A 22,014-nucleotide genomic window follows, 5' to 3' on the forward strand; every position below is an offset into this window, starting at 1 on the left:
AAGGAACCTGGAGGTGCACAAGTCCATGAGACCTGATGAGCTGCATTTGAGGGTCCTGAGGGAACTGGTGGATGAAGTGGCTAAGCCACCATCCATCATATTTGGAAGTCATGGCAGTCCAGTGAAGCTCCCCCTGACTAGAAAAGGGGAAACAATAAGCCCCATTTTTAAAAAGGGAAATAAAGAAGACCTGTGGAACTACAGGCCAGTCAGTCTCACCTCTGTGCCCAGCAAGATGATGGAGTGGATCCTCCTGGAGAATATGCTAGGGGACATGAAAAATAAGGAGGTGATTGGTGACAGCCAACATGGCTTCACTAAGGGCAAACTATGCCTGACAAACTTGTTCAATGATGAAGTTACAGCGCCGGTGGGTAAGGGAAGAGAACTAATGTCATCTACCTGGACTTGTGCAAAGCTTCTGACAGGGTCCCATATGACATCCTTGTCCCTAAACTGGAGAGACGTGGATTTGATGACAGCTGGATGGTCACACTTAAGACTTGTTCAAAGTCCAAGTGAAGAGCAGTGACAAGTGCCATTCCTCAGGGGTATGTACTGGAACCAGTGCTATTTAACAGCTCTGTTAGCAACATCGACAGTGGGATTGAGTGCACCCTCAGCAAGTTTGCCAATGACACCAAGCTGTGTGGTGCAGTTGACACACTGGAGGGAAGGGATGTGCCATCCAGAGGGACCTGGACAGGCTGGAGAGGTGGGCCCATGCAATGTACTGCACATGGGCTGGGGCAATACCACGCATAAATAAGTGCTGAGTGAAGAGTGGATTGAGAGCAGCCCTGCCTGAGGAGAAGGACTTAGGGCTATTACTGGATGGAAAATTCAGTATGAGCCAGCAATGTGTGCTTGCAGCACAGAAAGCCAATCGCATCCTGGGTTGCATCAATAGAAGAGTGGCCAGCAGGTCAAGGGAGGCGATTCTCCCCCTCCACTCTCATGAGACCCCACCTGGAGTATTGTGTCCAGCGCTGGGGCCCTCAGCGTAAGAAGGACATGGACCTGCTCAAGGGTGTCCAGAGGAGGCCATGAAGATGATCAGGGGGCTGGAGCACCTCCCTTCTGAGGACAGGCTGAGACAGTTGGGGTTGTTCAGCTTGGAGAAGAGGAGGCTCCAGGGAAACCTGATAGAGAGAGGCCTTCCAGTACTTAAAGGGGGCTACAGGAAAGATGGGGAGAGATTTTTATCAGGGAGTGTTGGGATAGGATGAAGAGTAATGGTTTTAAACTGAAAGAGGGTAGATTTAGATTAGATGTAAGGAAGAAATTCTTTCTTGTGACTGTGATGAGGCTCTGGGACAAGTTGCCCAGTGAAGTTGTGGCTTCCCCCTCCCTGGCAGTGTTCAAGGCCAGGCTGGATGGTGCTTTGAGCAACCTGGTCTAGTGAAAGGTGTCCCTGCCCATGCAACTGGATGATCTTTAAGGTCCCCTCCAACCCAAACCATTCTATGATTCTATGAAACTGAAGCCTCAGAAATTACATAGTCCCACAAACACTTTAAACAAGTGTAACTCAGAGCCCATCACTACAGTTAAAATGAATAGTCCCATCAGTCTTCCCATATTTTGAGCTGACAAAGGCAATTGCAAGTTCAGGAAACAAATTGTACTGAAGAATTTCTATGGGTCCAAACTAAATTAAGAGGGGGAAAAATTGCTGTGTATCAGTTTGATAAACCACACATTTGTGTTAACATATCTACTGACCCAAAGTAGAGGGCCCTATGATAAGAGAAAGCAATCTGGACTTCATGCTGACAGTACTGTCATGACGGAGGTTTAAGAACTTCCCCTAACTTCCCCTTCCTTAGGAACATTTATTCTAGAGGATGTGATTTGCTGTGGCAGAATGAACGTTAAGTAACCATTGATACAAAACAAATTTCAAGTGTCTTGTTCAGTTCTTTGGACCTCAAAGTGCCTCTCATTCTGTTACAGCCCAGATGTAACAATAAAATTCCATATTATTCCTTACTAGTATCCTCAGTGCTTTAACAAACTCCTCAAAACCTTAGTCAAATCAAAGTCAAGGAAGAGAGGAGTTAGCAGAAGGGTTTTTTTCCTCCCTAAAAACACTGCACAAAAGTGGTTACTGAAGAAACATAGTTAGGAAATCCTGAAAATTTTAATTTAATTATGAAATATCTCTCTCCAACTATGCAGCACACTGCTGTAACAGTGACTCAAGAATGACTGTATATAAAGGTCTTAAGTTGAATTACAAATAAAACAATTTCAGAGCAAAAACTTACTTCTTTCTCAGGATACAGCAGGTCAAAAAGCTTCATAACTGGGAGGAAATCAGCCAGTGCATTCTTCTGGATGCTGCCAGAGATGAACTGGAGTAGCACCCACATCAGATGGTCTCTTCCTTTAATAAGACCACGGCCTGCCAACTGTCAAAAACACTCAGTAACAGACAAATACTATATGCAGAAGAAAAATCCTATAAAAGTAGGAGGGTAGACTAAAACAGTTCCAGTAGAGATTACTGGGAATTTTATAGGAGGACTTAGGCAGAAATGTACATCGTATTTTCAGAAAGATGGCAAACAGGTACAGTAGTTGCTACACGGAAGCAGACTCTTAGAGGGTCACAACAATGAATTGTAAGATTTAAAACACATTTAGCTCTTGAGGAGCACTGTTTTGAATAATTAGCAACTCTTAAATATTGGACTTAAACTGTCACCTTGTAGCCCTGTAGCCAAGTACAAGTATTGCCACTGCTAGCAGCAGGTCATAGGTTTTATATTTACTCTACGTACAAAGAAAGTCTCTGAACCAGAACAATTTGGGCTTGCTTAATCTGGACCCATAACGATTTATTTTTTTGTTATTTAACTTCTTTATCCGTAACAGCAATTCTCTAATAAACAGTACTCTAATCTTAACCTCTACTCTTATCTAGCTTGCTTTAGTTTTCCATTATATTTGTGCAATTGTGTTGTATAGTGCCTATTGTCTCAAAGGTTCATTAACAGTAATTAAAGGAATGCAACCCTGGTAAAACTAATTTCACGATACCAAAGAAAGCAGAGATTTAGAATCCATCACAAGTAAAACATAATATACATAATTTTGATGTAACATGAAACTGTGGACAAATGAAGATGGAGTAATGTGTAGTGCATGTGAGAAACTGTATCTAAACAGCCACAAGCTAACCTTATAGTGAGGAAAAAGAACACTCCTTTCTTACCATCAACACCATACTTTCTCGCAGCAAAGAGCTCAGGATGTTGCTGACTTACTGTAACCCTTCCTTTCTTATGGAGGATCAGCCCCACCACTCAGAATTCAGAGAGGTGTTGAGCACCAGAGAAAAGGGTAAATACTAGAAAGCATATCAGTTTTAACAGAATTATTATTAGGAAGTAATAATAACTTTGGACTGTGATTGCCAATGTCACTGTAATTGGACAAAAGATCTTTGATTAGATTGATTAGACAAACAAACTGTAAGTTCTTACATCCATTTACGTGGCATGTTTTTTTAGCTCACAAACTGAACTGGGCATTCACTCTGAGGCTTGGTTGTAAACTGGATGCAACAACACAGTACTCAAACGTTCTGAATTATGCCAGTTTATCTTCTTATTCTAGTTATTAGCACATTCTGAATCCAAATATAATGTAACATCCCGTAACAATACAATAGAAACAGATCTAGCTCACAGCAATGTAACTTGAGAACTTGACTTGCTTTCACAGAGCACAGTGACCAAAATTTACACATAAGGTACTTCCTGAAGGGGTGATTGACCTTTTTTTTTCTTAAAACTTGTTTTGTTTTTAAAATTTCTCTTACCGCGTGGGAGCGATACAAACAATTTACCTTTTGATGGAGTGACAGGACCATATGAGGAAAACTTGCAAACTGAAAGAGCACAAAGAAAATGAGCTGGCTGGAGAGATGCTGCCACAGAAGCTGACTGGTTCCACCATCATCAAACTTCTCTTCAGTCTCAGACCGTTCCATGGCATACACCACAAGATCCACCAGCTGGTCCTCCAGCACAGGGCAGCGCTGCTTGTGCTGTAAGGCAGAGATCAGATACAGTATTCCAAAAGCCTTGCCATTAACTCCAGAACTTGTACAGTTGCAGTTACAGTACAGTATTTTGACAGAAGGCTGGGAAGCATGAAATGAAGTCTGAACTTAAGTTAAGGATAAGCCAGTGTATTAAAGCTGCACTATGTTACAGGTCCCAATGATTTTTACTTTTTATCACAGGTTATCTAATTCCCTACTCAGTTCCAAAACACAATCAATGCACAAGTAACACCGGAGGTTTTGTTTGTGTTTTTTCCCTAAATTCATGCAGAATGTTATCTCTCTGGTCTTGCATTCATGGAAAACAAAGTCCATTCTTTTAATACACTGGTGGGGGTTCTTTTGTTTGTTTTGAGGGGTTTTGGTGGTGGTGGTGGTGTTTTTCCCTTCTTTTCTCCTTTAAGTTCATTTCAAAAGTGGGAATCACCATAAAGAAAAAGATGTATACCACCAAACCCAGAGGAAACATCTCAATACACAATATAGGTGTTCAATGACTATTTTTCACTCTCATTTTCACTGTAGGCTCACCTACAACCTACAACTAGCAGTAGAATTAACACATGGTTAATAACCCTACATTTTGATGTCGTCCTACTGACACAGCACCACCTGGTACAAGACAAGATGAAAAAGACTTAATTTTCATCTGATAAAAGTGGTATGTTCTACATACTGTGAATAGAACAGAAATTACATATCATAGTGATAAACTCTTTAGCTGTTAGATTGAGACTGCCACAATCTCCACAGTGAGCTATGGAAACACAAAATCACTTAAAATATATACCTTCCCTTAAGTTTTTTAACAATAATCAAGTAAGGAATGCATTATATATGCATTAGATGTGTTAGCACATATGTATGTAAAGCAGGCCCACTACCAGTGATTTGGAACTCAAGATTATAAATCTTCAATTTAAGATTATCTAGTATAATGACACATATCACAAGTTCTTTAGTGCTACAACCTTTTATTACCCTGCATTCATATAGCTGCACTCATACAAAGTACTATTTCTAAGGACAAAAAGTTGTATGGAATTTTACTTATTCCAGACAGTGCTAGCACTTTGGAAATAATATAACCTCTGTTTCACTACAATCTCTATTCAGGGTTGATTCCCCCTCCCATACCTGATGCCTGTAACATAATGCAGCCTTAAAGAAAACATTATTACTTTAATGATACAAAAGAAAAGGAACTGAGCTGCTCAAACACTAATCATGAAAATGCGGTATCCCTTTCTAGAGGCAAAAAGGTATATGGAAAAAAGTTTTAAAAGATTGCCCAAATACTCATAAAACATTTTAGGGATACCTTAGATGAGTTCTTTGACTTACTGGTCAGGCAGCCTAAAACACCCCTTTTAATTAATCAAGAAAGAAATAATAAAAGAAAAGAGAGATGCTGAAAGGAGATGCTTGTTCTACCTTCATCGATGGTAGTCTTTTGCCATGAAAAAAAAGAGATTCTCTTCAATTAAAAATAAAATGCAAGAATGGGAAAAGTTGACAAAATATAGTGAACAGCATCCCCTGTTGCATGCTCTTCGCCAGCTCAAAACTGCAGAAAGCTACAATTCCAGCTGTGCTTTCCTGAAGCATGCTTAACACAAACCTCTAACTAAAACAGAAAGCACTGATTACAGTTTCACCTTCTCTTCCAGTACGTAATGTCTTTATTATGGATCAACCACGTTACAGGTTTACAGAGAGCAGTATTAACACCACCAGTTGAGAATACTCTGGGCTTTTTGTGGTTCGGTTTCTTCCCCCTCCCAAAGCAACTAATTATGAAGCAGAGCAGGGTGCAACAGGCAACACTACAGACTAGTTTATAATCCAGCATGCAAAACTACTACGTACAGGGCTTGAAATTTAATAGTTTGCTAAGCACTGGGTTAATGTCCAAAAGCCTAATCATGTTAGGCTATATTAATTTAGAATAAAGTTATTCAAAGAATATAACAGGAAAACATTACTGTTAAAAAGAAAGCCAGAATTTCCAGTAGGAATTTTTACTATTCTGAATAATTCTAAGATTGGAAAAAGTTTAAGAGCCAGGAAATTAAAAAAAACAGATTCATAATTTTATTCTAAAAATCATGCTTTTGTTGCTTTAAGAACAATTTTCAGTAAGATATATAGCAGTACCTCACATTCTATCTTCACTACTTTAATTTTCTGGCATTTTTTTTCTGTGTTTTCAGTGAATATACAGTTTTGCACAAATTTTGTATTTATAGTTTTGGAGCACTCAGGAATAAAATACTGTGCTGCGAAAGAATTTGCAGGATTGGGGCCTTGGTATATTCGTAACTGAAAGAATATCTCAGTATACACTGAGATGAATAAAAATATAGGTGAGAGTTGATTCCCCTCACAAATAAGTAGGAATTCATGTTTTGGTATGGCTTAAACAAAACAAGAACAAACAACAAAACCCCCCATTGTTTTGGATTATGTATGGAAAAATACAACACTCAAAACAACTATCCTTTTTTCCTAAAGAGAACATTATTCAAATTTTTGTAATTTGGCTACATAAATACATATTCTTCATTCTGCCCTGAAAATAATATTTAAAGATCTGACAAATACGTAATCTAATTGAAAACACTATTAAACCAGGGGGGAAAAAAGCACTACCATGACAACTCAATATTAAAATTTCTTGAGACCAGCCCTCTGATGGACTGTTGGTACTTTAAGTGGATCAGAGCTTCAACTGGGCTTGTGTTTTTTTCTTTCCAGATGGTTGAGGGTTTTTTTGGGAAGGGGAGGTGGAGGTGGGCAGGTAGCATTAGAAGTGTTCCCTGAAAGTATTTTAAGATGTCAGTAAGGCTATCTGCAAGCTACTATAGTTTTTGAGTATTTTAAGCAAACAACATTTAGCTCAAAAGTATTTTTAAAAAAAATCTATGCTTAAGAAATGGAATCAGAAGACCAAACTGCAGAACCCAAGATCCCTGCAAGAGGAAATGGTGTCTCCAAAAGTCCAATTCAAAATGTATAAGTTAAACACCTGAAATAGTTAATACAAGACAGAAGTATAGCCCCCCACCTCACTTCCATTTTCCAAAACTGTATGCTATCAAGACACAAAAACTCGAAGCTTGTGGTTTATATTATGCCCAGTTCTATTTCTACCAAGTTAGGTGGACATTCTCAAGTTTTCCTCATTTAAAAAAATGGATTAAGTTTCAACAAGGAAGTTGCACTCAAGTATTCTCAACGCACACTCTTGTAATGAGAAATATCTAAAAAATAATCACACCCCTTAAGCACCTCACCATGTTAACACTAGTAATATTGGATAGTAACTTCCCAGAATCAAATTACAGTATTTTAAAAATAAAAGGGAAAGGAAAGTTGATTTTTGAATATTGCATTATGTCATCGTTCCTTTCACTTAATGATTCTGCTTACACAATGCATGGACAGACATGAAATAAACAACATCTTCCCCAAGCAAACTATCCTGGTTTGTAGCTAAAAGAGAATACAACTACACAATCACCTGAACAGCATATGGCATAGATAATTTCCTACTCAAAGCTGCAGATCACCACTACTGGTTTAAAAGGTGACCAGCCAAATATACTATTTAAAGAGAAAAATCATTAATACAATTGCTGCTAATTAAAAGTTTGTATAACATTACAGAAACAAGACACCTGAAAATTACCTCCTCTTTCAAATACTCCCCAACCCAGAGAAATCGAAGTTTAACAAAGTTTTTCATTGCTTAGAGGACTGCAACACAATCCTGACTGCAATTACACAAGTAAAAATGACATTTTATTCTTCATGCAAGTCTGTACATATAGGGAAGGTAAAGATATAAACCAAACCAAAATGTCAAAAAAGACTTACGTCCTTAAGACATTACTGAAGCTCCATTTTAAGAACCAACTGTAGGATCCCTAACTGAATCTTAATTTGGCATCAGTGTATTAAGACACTTTGAATGGTTAATCATTTTCCAAAAACCAGATTATTACATACCTCGATACATTATTTTAAAGATTATTAAGCATTGGGAAGTATCACCCCAGCTAACAGCAGAATATAAATTGACATCAAATCACAGAATCATTTAGGTTGGAAAAGACCCTTAAGATCATCAGGTCCAACCATAAACCATCATAACATACATGATAAAATACAATTTAAATTGCTACTTCCTATAGACCATTTCAAACAGGTATACAAGAGAAGGTACTGTCCCACACAGAAGTACACAGCAGCAAAAAAATAAAAATCCCGACTCCAATAGAAGAAGTATTTTGAAGTCTGTATTATTAAATCTGGACTCAAACCTATATACTTGATAAAGGTATTAGAAAATCTCATCCCACAACAAAACCCACAGCAGAACTTAGAATCCTAAAGGGAACATATGAATCTATAAACGTATCAAATTTTACCTTCATTTTTCTCTCTGCAAGATTAACAGGAGAGCTGGATTTGACTTTTTTTTACACAACTCAGAGATGGTTTGAGTGAACAGTTTCCTAACACAGCTCTGCTTAATTAAGATTGAACCAGAACATTTCATTGTTCATCTTCAAGAATATTTGCGAACTAGGACAAATTTGGCTGAACCATACCTAGTTTGTGATGCCAAAAGATTCAAATGAAGGCTCCAATCCTGCAACTGGATCTGTGTAAATAGTTGACAGGGCATACAAGCAGTTTCACATAAGTAATTAATGATCATAAATAAATAATGATCATTGCTTTGAGGTGTTTCTGTATTTATTTTGAAACAAACTTGGTACTATTTGCATTTCTTATTGTCTTCTATTATACTGTTAATTCATTTGTGCAGGTTAGTTCAGTTCTAACAAAAAAATACAAAATCATCAGCCATTTTACTGAAAGCATTAACATAATTACACAACTTCTGAAAATTATGCTACTATTTTTTGTCAGATGGCTGGCTACATTAACAAATTCAGCTATAACATGAAGTTAACTTGTACCTAACAGCAAGTACAATTTTACTGTTTTCCACAGTTTTAAACAGAGTATATTAATGTTTAAATGGAACGTTATTTCCTGTTCTATACCACTACATCATCCTACTCTATATTTTTAGCTCACAAATTTTCAACACCCCAACCATCTTTATGCTGGTGTAACTGTAGTAGCACAGCTATAGTTCATGTTCTGTCAGCATTTCGTTTATAAGCTACTTTCTTCAAGTTTGTTCCTTGGCCATAAAAATTCACGCCAGGTTGAAACTTTGTGTAGGTATTCCTATACTAGTAAACAGATTTTAAGAAATATAGTTCAATATATTTCATTACTTCATTTAAATTTTCTTCAATTACTTTTAGAGGACAGTAAAGTAGGAGTTAAAAACCAGCATTTTTAACATTAATGTTTTGACCAGAAGGCACAGACCATCATAATTAGATGAGTAAAATGGGTTCAATGTATTTTTTTCTCTAGATCTTGTATTATTTACCAGCTACAAGATGCATAGAGGAATAGTTTATTAACTGAATGTAGACACAGAAATAGACACAGAATACAAATACTACTCATTTCAACACTAAACCTAGCAGCTCATTTCCAAGGTTTAACATTTCAGCTGCTTTAATTCTCAAATACAAAAGATTGCCATATAAAACACAGAGTGTTGTTTGCCAAGATGTAAGAATCTGCGCATTCAAAAACATTGTCCCAATTCAGAAAGAGCACTGGTGTATTTCATTTACAATGGGAAATATACACAAGGTTTCAGGGTCATGTAAATTTTATAGTCAAGCTACAAATCTGAAAAAAGTTTCTTAAAAATGGAAACACTGACACAACCTTCACTATAGTATTGCAAACAGCAACGCTATTTTATAAGTCTTAAACAATGTTTTTAAAAGTAGGTATGGAATTCATTATTTTAACAAGGGATCAACTGTAAATATAATACCCATAATTTCAAGCAGAAGCCCACTTGGTTGATTTGCTCAGACATTTATTTATTTATTTAAACAAGTAGTCAAATTTTAAGGAACTACTTTTCACAAGGTATTCTGCACTACCTTTCTTTCACCTAGCTTGAAGAATATTACAATTGTCTGTTGGGAAGTTCATTACAGAGGCTTCCTAATGATAAGAAAATTCCACTAGTAAAGCTTTTTTTTTAAAAAAAAAAACAACAAGTATTTACAGCTTTACAGTTTTACAGTTCAGTGGATGTTTTTCCACCTACATAAGGAAAGAAATTTTGAACTAAGAATCTTTCCTCATCTGAAAATTCCAGCAAAGTAGAAGTCCTTATGACTGGTAAGGGAAATGGGAACAGTCCATTCCAACAAAAATTTTAGGACCAAAGGACCACTGACTGTCAGCTTTATGCTACATCTCTCATATCTCTAGAGATCTGTAGTGAGAATTTGCCCTTGACTAATGGTCCTGCCAATTTCAAGCCCTGGCTGTACAAGTATTCTCTAACTGGAATCAGTGGCTACAAAGCGGCCAGCGTATCGTTAGTCACAATACAACAGTAAGGTTGTGAACATACCTGAGCAATGTTCAAGGTCTAGAGCATTGGAGGATGGGCAGGACAAGACAGGACAGAACAAAAATAAAGGAAGAAAAAAAGAAAAGACAAAACAGTGACTATGAGGCCAGCCTCAAGGATCCCCAAGTCAGACTAATCCCTCCCATTCTAAGGTACAAAAAGAAAAAATGTAACAAAACAAAACCCAGCTTTTCACTATTCTAGCACTATAACATGTCAATATAACTGAGTACAAAACCGCTTTAAAACTAATGAATAACCACCATTTTTATTGTTTGAGATAGCAGTCTCCTACTGTCTGTCAAAGGTGTACTTGAGGCTGGCCTTATAGGAAAAAAAAGCAATGCAAAAAAAAAATCATATTTTAAATCTCTACTTTTCAATTTAACATTCGTAAAGCAATATACAAATGATAGGAACAACAGTGTCCAATTAACCTAATATGATCTCATAAAAAAATAAAAATTAAAAAAAAAAAAAAAAATTCACTCTCTGGACCTAAACTGTTTTGCTTAGTTAGCTATAGCAAAGAAAAGAGAAAAGAATAGTGCAGATTCTATGCAGAATTAAATCACATGTTACACCATTGTACAGTACCTGCTTATTCAGACCTAGCATATTGCAGACCATATCCCTTGAATACGGTTGTTCCAGCACATATCTCAACAAAGCAGTCTGTGGCTCAAACAGATCCTTGGGGAAAAAAAAAGCAATCACATACAAACATATATTGCCTCAAGATTATGTTTAATACTGAGCTCTCGCTTAACTGAGTTAAACAATGTCAGAATTTCTTTTATGCAGATATGTATTATCTGGAAAATCTTTTTGCTGATACCCAAAAAAAAGAAGAAAATAATAACAGCTCTTAAGAAGCGACAGATTTTACAGGGATCAAGTAGAAGAATGTTCTTCGTTCAATAAAAGGATGGCACACCTTTTGAAACAGCCTTGAAATACTGGAAGACTGTTAAGAACTCAAAGGAAGCCAGGTAAGACAACTGAGGAAGCACATGACAAGGATGCATAAAAATCATGAGTAGCGTGAAGAAAGCAGATATGGAACAACTGCTCACTGTATCTTCCTATAGCTGAATCACTTTCAAGAAAAACATTATCTGAAGCCAGGTTCGAAACAAACAGAAGGAGCTGATCCCTCATGCAACATGAAGTTGAAACGTGGAACTCCCTGTCAAAGACTCAGGAAACACCCCAAAAGATAATAGCTGTAGAGTGTGAACACTACATATCTCATTAGATACACTATCTTTACATCATTCCTTAGACACCTAGAATATGGAGATTAGGATGCTGGACAAGGTGCATTTCTGTCCTAATCTATTACAGTTTTTAAATTCTTTCTATACAGCAGTATATATAACATATTTAAGTTATCTTTTCTATGGAATAACAAAGAGTACAGAAAAGAAGAAACCACCTTCCTATTCTTTTTCATCTCCCCACTACTAAACTAATTTTCCAGTCAACTGCCTGCTCTCACTGTCTCTGTCACATGCACACACCCACAAAGCACATTAAACATCTCATGTTCTTCAGCACCCTGGGCCACAGTTATATCACACACTACTTTAAACGTCCTCAGCATATAGCTTGAAATCATTGAAATATATAACACAGTGAAAACATCTACATCTTTAATGTTAGCCTAGCGGGAACAATCGGATATTCACAGTTGAAATTATTTTTCCCCCTAATGATAGAAAAGACTCCTATTTATTGGATATAACTTGTTTAAGAAGCTTAATGAGACATACCTTATCGTATGGTAAGAGACCTTTCAAAGGAAAACGAAGGGTTGTAGGATCCAGCTTCCACGAATTACACATGGCACCCGAGTTATTTACCACAGGAAGAAGACTACAGCGACCTACATGCAATAAAACATAAATTCTAAAACAGTGAAATTGGCCTATTGTTTAATCATTCTGTGGCCTCAGCCACTTGTACGCTCTCCTTAGATTTCCACTGTTTACAGCTTTTTACCATAGGATTGCTTCAGGCTGATTTTATTTTTTCTAACTAATTTTCAACTAATAAAATATCTAAGAAGTAAAATCCCCATTTATTCAGATTGGGTACCTCAAAAAAAAAAAAGTATTTTCAAATACTAATCTAAAAGTACCCTTTCAGGTTAGCAGAAGACCAGAAGCATTGCCATGGCTTGATCTAGAGATTTAATTTCGGTACACTGACCCTTTCCACAAAGAAAGTGGTATTACTAATCTAAGTATATAAGCTCATCTTTCAATTTTCCTTCATTCAGCCTGTAAGACAAACTGTGGGCAGGATCTGTTCAGTAAACTAGTCAAATACAAGCATCTGTACTCCAATTATAGTCAGTGGAGATCTAGTCAATTCAGTCAGTGTAGGCCAATGTGATTCAGCTATCATATGATTTTTTGGTAAGGTAAATTTCAGACTTGTTAAATCAGTGTAGATTAGACAACTGCAATTTATTTCAGTTGCTTAAACACAGGCATCTGAATTGAGCCTCTAGTGCACCTGCATATCAGCATCTAAATTTAGGTGCCTCAATTTTGACCTAAATCTCACTGTCAGTTCAAATTCCATGACTTCTATTGCCCAGACTGGCCATATTACTATCAGATAAAACAAGTAATAAATAAATATTTCTCTCTTCCCTTCAACCATATCTATACAGGTCATTTACATATACAAGTCCTGTAAAAATTTTTGTGTGATTCCTGCAGATCATATGCATTCAAGCTATGCCACATTTTCAAAAGAAGACTGTGCTTCTGAAACACAAAATGCTTTGGAGCATTACAGATGAATTACAGATGAATTTAATCTATTCAGTGAAGAAGCTCAGTTGCAATAAACCTTGCTCAGACCTAAGAAATAATGCAGCTGTTCAACTACTTAATTCTCAAAGCGAACTGAAGACATTCGTATCTCTCTGAAGAAAAATGCAACAGACATCACAAAACAGCCTAATTTAAATCTTCCTATTTCTGGCAATAAACGAAGGTGAGTTTTTTTTTTCACGGAAATGGAGAGCCAGTACTCATTTGAGCTAGGAAATACTCACACAGACTGCAATAACAGGAATAAGGCTGACCAGCTACAAAAGCTCCAAGAAAACACTCTGTGACTAACATGCCAGTGAATCTGTATTAACTCAAAATCCCTGAGCACAGAAAGCTTACACTTTTCTTAACATCTACTGTAGTTAGAAACCATATGCCCACATGACAAGTAGTGCACTTCCACTACTAGACTGTAGCAAAAAAATATTTTGATCTCATCTATATGTCTTCCATTTCAAAGAAAGCCTGAAGAGAAGCAAGTCTGAAAACAAACTGACAAGAGTAAAGATACTACATGAAACATTAGCTCCGAATCATTTTGCCTAGATGTCCCAAAAGATTATAAGAAACAAAATAGTTCAAAATAAATTAATTTATTTTGAAGTCATTCATTAAGTCATTCTCTTACCACAAATGGAATTTATTCTTGCTGTAGGTCTGAAGGTATCCACAAAATCCGATACTAAATTACCTAGTAACTGGGTGAGAAGAGAAGAAAAAATAAGAGTTTAAGTTCCAGATAATAATAAGGAATATTTAAGACTTAGAAACAGTTTATACACCTTAATAAAACATACAGTAATCCACTAAAATAACTAGCTTCCTACATATTTCAACAAGTCAGAAAAATCATCTGGAACCTAAAAGCATAAAAGGAAAAATGTAAGAAGGGACAGGACTCACTCTTCTCAGTTTGCACTTAACTGTTTCTCCTATACATACCATATTATTTCAGTGCGCACCACTTAGTAACAGATGACTTAAGACAAACTTTAGAATTTCTGTTCATAACAGATCTCTGTTTGCCTCTGAATAATAATTCCACAAAGGACCTAGATTAGTACACTCTGGATTAAATCTTATCTCAAAAGAAGCCACTAACAGCTTTCCATTAATTGAAATGAGTTAGGATTTTATCATTTTCCCAACAGTTATTTTAACAGAATACAAAATTAAAAACTGGATCAACACTACATTCTTGCTGGAAACAATGATCATTTTCATTGCACCAGAGCCCCAAATATTTTTGCATAAGTTAATTTAAACACAAGGAAAATGCTGTTTAGCAATTTAAAAAGTCGGTTTTCTTATCTTGAAGCCACAGAGAAAGCACAAACTGGTAGATAAGTATGACCTGCATTTCCAAATGTATTCAACAAAAGCCACTCAGTGCTTCAAGAGTTGTGAACATTGGGCTGTAGGTAAAAACTATGTTATCAATTTCATGTAAGAACACAGGGAACTGCTGCTGCAATCACATCAAGCCTGTATTTAAATTTACATACCTAAACACAGAGCTTACTGTTGAATAGAAGATTTCAAATCTTCGTTTAAAAACTTTTGTTTTAAAAAAATAAAGGCAATTTTGTTTTGTGTGGAACAAAACTCCAGATTATATGATTTGATATCATATCATTACCCAATGGGGAAGTTTTCCTTCAGGATATAGTTTTCTGATTTCTGTAACTGCAAAGTAGGCAGGTAACAAACATGCATTTCTTTCCAAAATGTAGGCTACCACCTATAGACAAAAAAATACATCAGTGTAAAAGACTTTGGATAAAGTAAACAAAGATGTAGTCTGTCTACCAGTCTGAGGCAGCCCATGAAAATAGATTCAAGAATTAAAGTACTCTTTCTTAAGCTGTATTCTAATAATACTACATTAGTTTAAAACCTGTTTTTAATTGTGTAAGTTATCGACTGATTAAGCCTAAGTAAAACTATGCCTCTGTGTCTGCCTACAAAGTATTGAAAACAATTACTATTTTTTTTCACTAAGAAAAAAATAAAGAAATTAATCTCAGTATTATATCTCATACATCTTACGTTAGGTAAGTTAAACACTGGGCCTGACTCTCCTGTATGGATTTTAGTGCTTATCTACAGTATCCCCCAAAAGCTCTTTGTTTACTGTATAAAATGCAATTACAGAAAAGAATTAGAGCACAAAGAGCAAGTCTTTGCTGTTGAACTGTACCAACTCTCAAAGAGAGCCGTTCCAGCCCTCAAAACTCTAATAACAAAAGAATGAGGCATATCTTCCTCTATAGTGGTAACATACAAAATCCAGACAGTTACCTCTCTTGCTGCTAAAAGCTGCTGTACAACAGCTGAGCTCACAGTGTTTGGAATTGTTAAGATTTTCTCTAGAATCACTTTCAAGAGATCACGCACACCCTAAAAGAAAGCATGCAAAATTAATGTTCCTGGATATCCTTTCCTTCTGGCAGAAAGATTACACAATCAATATGGTCAGACAATATTTTGACAGACAAATCAGTTGTTTGTTGCTAAGTGTCAGAAGACAGACTGCTACTGAGAACGTGAATGTTAATGACCTAAAACTTAGGATAATCCACACAAGAAAGTAACTGTTGAAATTCTGATGTGCATCCAGAGACATCCAACCTACAGTGGCTTGTGCAGGCTGACCAAAGTACAATGCTGCATTGTATGGTTTTGCTCTAACACGCTCACCAATGTTTGGTGAGGCGATTCTCTGCAAGAGCTGCATGGCTTCCTACTCCTTCTCTTAGAGCTGTACCCTGCCAAAGACTCAGCTTTCAGGACCTTTTTCCTACATAGCAACAGTGGTCAAGAGCATATGACAGAACCTCAGCCTTAATGCTTCATAGTATTACTTTCCCATGTGTACCACTTCTTCAACTAAAATACGATTATTTAGCTTGTCACTGAATAAATGTTTAATAGAGAAAAGAGTAGGAAGAGTTACATTGTCCATACAGAACTATCTATTAAAGCTCAACTATGAAAAAGCATTAAAAGTGGTCTCATTGAATTATTTTTTTCTTTCATAATCAAAGCAGACTTTGACATACAATCATAAAAACAAAGCCAGAAAATAATGTGTCAGCACAAAGAAAGGAATGAGTGGAAGATACCTTGTAGTCTACACCTCCAATAATCTTCCGGACCAATTTAAATGTTAATGCCCACAACTGTGTCCTTTCCCATTCAAGCGTATCAGAGTTTATCAGAGATTCACAAACCATCCTAGCCAAAGGAGACAATGCAAGAATGAATGACAGATAACAGGCACGTGTTCTCCAGCAATAATTTTACATCGTCATTGTAAAATACCTTCCAATATTACAACTTCCATGTATCCTGTTCATCAATTCATTTCTACATAGCTTACCTGGGTGGTAAAAGTCCAGTTTCTACTGCCATTGCTAAACAGTCATAAAGAAAAGAAATCCTTTTAGGACTATGCTGGCTATGAATGAATCTTACAATCCACTGGACGCACTGTTCATGAGATTCCTGAAAAAGCAGTAGAGGGAAGAAAGAATGAAAACTCTACAAAGTGTAAAATTCATATAGTATCCTACCATGAAGAAATGAAACTAACACAAGAACAAGATTATAAATGGTAGTTGTCCAGTTGTCCCACATACAGTTTTTCCTATGTCTTTTGATCTTATTTTGAAGTCCAGTCCTTCAAAAGAAGTTGTCCAGTTCTGGAAACACCTCCTAGCTGACACATTGATTTCTATACTCAACTTTGTTTTTCACATGTAAGTTAGCACAGAATAGAATAAAATAGAACTGTTCTATATTATTCTTTCCTTTTCACAGTTATAAACAAGTTCAGTGAAAACAAAGATGACCAGGTCTCCAATTACAGTAGAGTGCCTAGAGTTATCTAACTTCTGGAAGGTAATTTTTGAATATAAACAAGTATTTTCTATTTTTTCCTCCTTATTCACTTCTACCAGAAATCATGTAAGAAACTACCCTTTTCAGTTTATTTGTTTATTGTTACACTTTTATTTGCTTATCTTGATTTGTACTGCACACCAGCCTCAGCTGAACAACTATATAATCTTATTAATATCAAAATGAATCTTTTTTCCTTGCAAAATCTTCCTATATTCTTTACAACGCCATATCTGAAACTAGATTCTGAATAACTGGACACAGACCTTATAGCTTAAGTCTTTGTCTACTAGACAAGGTATCACTATATTAAAAGAAGTGTAAGAAACAAATTAAATGTTAACCTGGGAAAGACTGCTCCAGAACTGTCGAAAAGCGCCCAAGCAGCTGATCAGTTTGGTTCTCTCATCTTCCGGAGTGTCCATAAACATACTAATGCAAGTAAGAACATCAGTTATTAGCAGTGCCCAATGAAAGAGCACAAGTAGAAAAAAACATTTATACAGAAAGTCTTGCACAAATGAATATTACACTCACCCAGGAAAAGCTTCTTCAATTACTTCTGTTTTCTGTAAGAGAAAAAACCCGAGTGAGCTACTCTCAAGAGCTTTTCTATGAGTATCACATCACCCGGATGAAGCACAAAGGAGTAAGTCATTCTGTTATGGGACTAAATCAGAGAAAGATATATTTCTTCTGCTATTCTATACTCTTTCAAAGTTCAGACTGCTTTGTTTTCATATAAATATATAAACACCATACTTTGTGGATCCAGATTAAGGCTCGTTAAGATTTTTTTTCTTCTAAACATCTAGAAATTAATTTACTTCCCAAAGTTGGAGAAATTAATTCTGTTATTGCAGCTCTTTTTCCATAATTTGAAAAAATTATAAAATGGTATTTTTGAATCCATTAAGTTTCTGTCCCACTTATGTTCCATGACATTCAGTTACACAAATCAATTATATACAGTTACTTTCTCATCTGAATTTAGATGCATTGCTTTTAAATTCCAGTGAATGATTATATGGCCTTGTACTAGGTGAAAGGCTATATATGATTATCCAATTTATCTCCTCTAAAACATTTTTCTTTTAAACTCCATTTTGCTCAAAGGCTTTTACATCATTATTCTAATACATCAGCAAAGAGGTTCTGAAAAATACTACCTTACAATCCTGTAAGATTTTCATACTATACTTAGATGTGATCTGTAGCTGACCACTATGTATTTTCATTTTTATATTGTAGAAATAAGAGTATGTAACAAAATAATCTTACTGGTGATCCTTTTCAATCATACAGCCTAGAACTGCCTGTCACTGCTACTTAAATGTCCTGGTGTCAGCTGGGATAGAGCTAATTTTTCTTCTTAGCAGCTAGAATTGTGCTGTGTTTTGGATTCAGTGGGGGATTTGGTATGAAAAGGATGTTGATAATACATACTGGTGTTTTCTGTTGTTGCTAAGAAATCAAGTACTTTTCAACTTCCAACGTCCTGCCAGTGTGCAGGTGTACAGGTACAGCTGGGAAGGAGCATAGTCAGAGCAACAGAACCAAACTGGCCAACAAAATATTCCATATCCTATAACATCATGCTCAGCATACAGATGAGGGTTGGCTGGGAAGCAGGGGCTCTCACTTCCGGATTGTGTTTTTCAGGATCTTCTCTAGGATCCCTAGCTGGGACGAGGCTGGGCATCAGTCAGTGGGTAGTGAGCAATCACATTGCGCATTACCCATCTGCATTTTCTATTATTGTTATTAGTCTATTTAATTTCAATTATTTAACTTTTTATCTGAACCTATGAGTCTCCTTACCTTTACCCCTCCAATTCGCTCCCCCATGCCCCAGGCAGGGGATGGGGAGTGAGCAGCTGCATGGTGCTTGGCTGCTAGAAGGTTTTAAACCATGACATCATAGCTTTCTCAAGAAGCAGAAGAGAAAGCAATACTCATCTGTTCTGCACAGAAACTTAGTTGGGCAGCAGTGTAACTTACCAAGTCTGTAACAGCAGCAGTGGAAGTAATAACTTGCTATTTTCTCAGTTACAGCTTCAAAAATGCAATGAAATTCTGTGAGGGCCTTTTTTTTTTTTTTTTTGGTTCCGTAAGAATTTTAGGCAAGTAACATTGCTTAAAAACTGGCAATGTGACAACGCAGTCAAATCACAATGTTAAACATGTGAAAACATAATCTGACAGTGCAAAAACGGCAAATCAATCAGGTATGGGTAATTAATATGCTGCGAGCAATCAAATACCATTCAAAGAAAGGTAGCTCGTGCATTTTATAGTGCAAATTTCAAACAGAAAGAAAATCCAACCTTCCCTCTACTGAAATTCATCATACCGACATTACTTTCAATTAAACATTTCTGTAAGACCTACATATTCTTTCCAGTTCAGACAGTTCTATGAGTCTCTTCTGTCCAAAACATCTGGTCCCTGTTCAGGACCTTATCAGCTACTGTCACCCCGGTGTCTCCAACCATGAAGAGCTGATATCTACCAAGAAGCCTGTTCATTTGTGCTCTACAAAACAATGACTTAATGACCCAAATGACTTGGGTTCACAAAACGAATGTCCTGTTTAATAAATCTGATATCCTTCTGTGATAAGGTCATATGCCTAGGGGACGAAGGGAAAGCGGTGGATGTAGTTTTTCTTAATTTTAGTAAGGCTTCTAATAGTGACCCTCACAGCATTCTTCTGGACAAATTGTCAAACTGTAGGATGAGTGTGTTCATGGTGCACTGGGTGAAGAACTGGCTGAAGGGCAGAGCTCAAAGGGTTGCAGTGAATGGGGCTGCATCTGGCGACTGGTCACGAGGGGTGTTCCTCAGGGCTCAATTCTAGAGACAGTTCTGTTCAATGTATTTATCAATGATCTGGATGCAGAGGTTGAATGCACCATTAGCAAATTTGCTTATGATGCCAAACTGGGAGGTGCTGTTGACTCTCTTGAGGGACAAGAGGCCTTGCAGAGAGACCTAGATAGACTGGAGCATCAGGCAATCATCAATGGCATGAAATTTAACAAGTGCCGGATTCAGCACCTGGCACAGAGTAATGCTGGGCACAAGTATAAACTGGGAGAGGAGCGGCTGGAGAGCAGCCCTGCACAAATGGATCTGGCAGTGCTGGTTGACAGCAGGCTCAGAGTGAGTCAGCAGTGAGCTCTGGCAGCCAAAAGGGCAAACCTCTGCATCCTGGGATGCATTCAATGCAGTGTAAGGGAATGAATGTTGTTTTCGTGTAATAAGCCTGATGGGAATGGCAGAAGCGATTCACCAGAGCAATTAACAAGAGCAATTCACTGCCACTGAAATCCCTGACCTAGGGCTAGAAGACAAGTGGTCTTTTTGTCAACTGTGATGAGCTGGTACTTGGAACTGGCCTTAGATGGATGCAGATCTCTGCCCTGGAAAAATCCAAGGTTCATTTCCATGAACATGTGACGTATGAACACATACATGAGGGGGCGTATCGGTATGCAGTTCGGGAAGTCTGTACACCCTGTAGTACTCAGCCAATGAGGAATCAGGGGAGGGAACTCACGGTCAGGAGAAAGGGATATAAACCATTGTAGGATGGCTGTTAGGCACATCCACCTGGTGGGGCGCCCGGTCTTGCAAGAACATAATAAAGAGTGCTTCAAACCGCACCCTGTCTGAGCTGTTGGTAATTGGCAACTGAGCGTTTCTCACAGCATAACCAGCTGGTCAAATGAGGTGATTATCCCACTATATTCAGCGTCGGTGGGACCTCACCTTGAGTACTGTGTGCAGTTCTGGGCCCCACAGTTCAAGAAGGATGTGAAGGTCCTTGAATGCATCCAGAGGAGGGCAAGAAAGCTGGCGAAAGGGCTGGAAGGAATGTCCTGTGAGGAGAGGCTGAGGACTCTGGGCTTGTCTAGTTTGGAATGAAGGAGGCTGAGGGGTGACCTCATTGCTTGCTACAGCTTCCATGAGGAGGGGACGTGGAGAGAGAGATGCTGATCTCTTCTCCCTGGGATCTAGTGATAGAACGTGTGGGAATGGTTCAAAACTGCACGTGAGAAGGTTTAGAGTGGACAGTGGGAAGCATTTCCTTAACGAGAAGGTGGTCAAACCCTGGAACAGAGAGGTGACTGATGCCCTGAGCCTGTCAGTGGTTAAGAGGCATTTGGACAATGCCCATAGTAACATGATTTAACTTTTATTCAGCCCTGGTGTGGCCAGACAGCTGCACTAGGTGATTGTTGTAGCTCCCTTCCAACTTAAATAGTCTGTTCTACTGACCTACTGACCTGTGCTTCATTTTACAGATACCACTATGTGCGTGTACACACAATTCGCTCACGCCACCATGTTGGCCGAAGAAAAATGTCTCCAGTCCTACTCTGCGTCAGCTTGCTTATAGAACACTTAGCGGAGAGAGGATTTCAGCTCGGAGAAACGCCCTCCCCTCCGCGGATCTCCCGGGCGCACCACGCCGTGGGGCCGCCGGCGGAACCTGCGCGAACTCCCGCCGAAGAGGGCGGCCGTGTCTCACACCCCCGGAGTTCCAGCGCACGAACTGCGCCAAGACAAGCAAAATACCTCCTTCTCCCCTGTTCTCTATGTTCTCCAGGATGCCCCCACACCCACCCGGGAGTGCGCGGCGG

At 37.7% G+C, this 22,014-nt stretch overlaps 1 protein-coding gene across 2 annotated transcripts in view; it reads right to left on the reverse strand.

The window, feature by feature from the left end:
• Window positions 1-22,014, reverse strand: part of MED23 (mediator complex subunit 23) — a 47,533-nt gene that overhangs the window by 20,269 nt on the left and 5,250 nt on the right. The window contains exons 3-15 of one of the 2 annotated variants that reach the window (XM_026844044.1): window positions 21,680-21,681; window positions 17,903-17,934; window positions 17,710-17,797; window positions 16,845-16,969; window positions 16,588-16,699; window positions 15,764-15,862; window positions 15,102-15,203; window positions 14,091-14,160; window positions 12,386-12,498; window positions 11,208-11,303; window positions 10,611-10,628; window positions 3,857-4,057; window positions 2,271-2,414 (exon numbers count right to left, since the gene is read on the reverse strand). In XM_026844044.1, coding sequence (XP_026699845.1) covers window positions 2,271-2,414; window positions 3,857-4,057; window positions 10,611-10,628; window positions 11,208-11,303; window positions 12,386-12,498; window positions 14,091-14,160; window positions 15,102-15,203; window positions 15,764-15,862; window positions 16,588-16,699; window positions 16,845-16,969; window positions 17,710-17,796 — 1,167 coding nt within the window. In that variant the 5' untranslated portion in view covers window position 17,797; window positions 17,903-17,934; window positions 21,680-21,681. The remainder of the gene's footprint in view (window positions 1-2,270; window positions 2,415-3,856; window positions 4,058-10,610; window positions 10,629-11,207; window positions 11,304-12,385; window positions 12,499-14,090; window positions 14,161-15,101; window positions 15,204-15,763; window positions 15,863-16,587; window positions 16,700-16,844; window positions 16,970-17,709; window positions 17,798-17,902; window positions 17,935-21,679; window positions 21,682-22,014) is intronic. The other variant, XM_026844045.1, reaches the window with a different exon arrangement.

The sequence above is a fragment of the Athene cunicularia genome (assembly GCF_003259725.1).
Source record: "Athene cunicularia isolate RWA chromosome 3 unlocalized genomic scaffold, athCun1 chr3_part1, whole genome shotgun sequence".
NCBI lineage: Eukaryota > Metazoa > Chordata > Aves > Strigiformes > Strigidae > Athene > Athene cunicularia.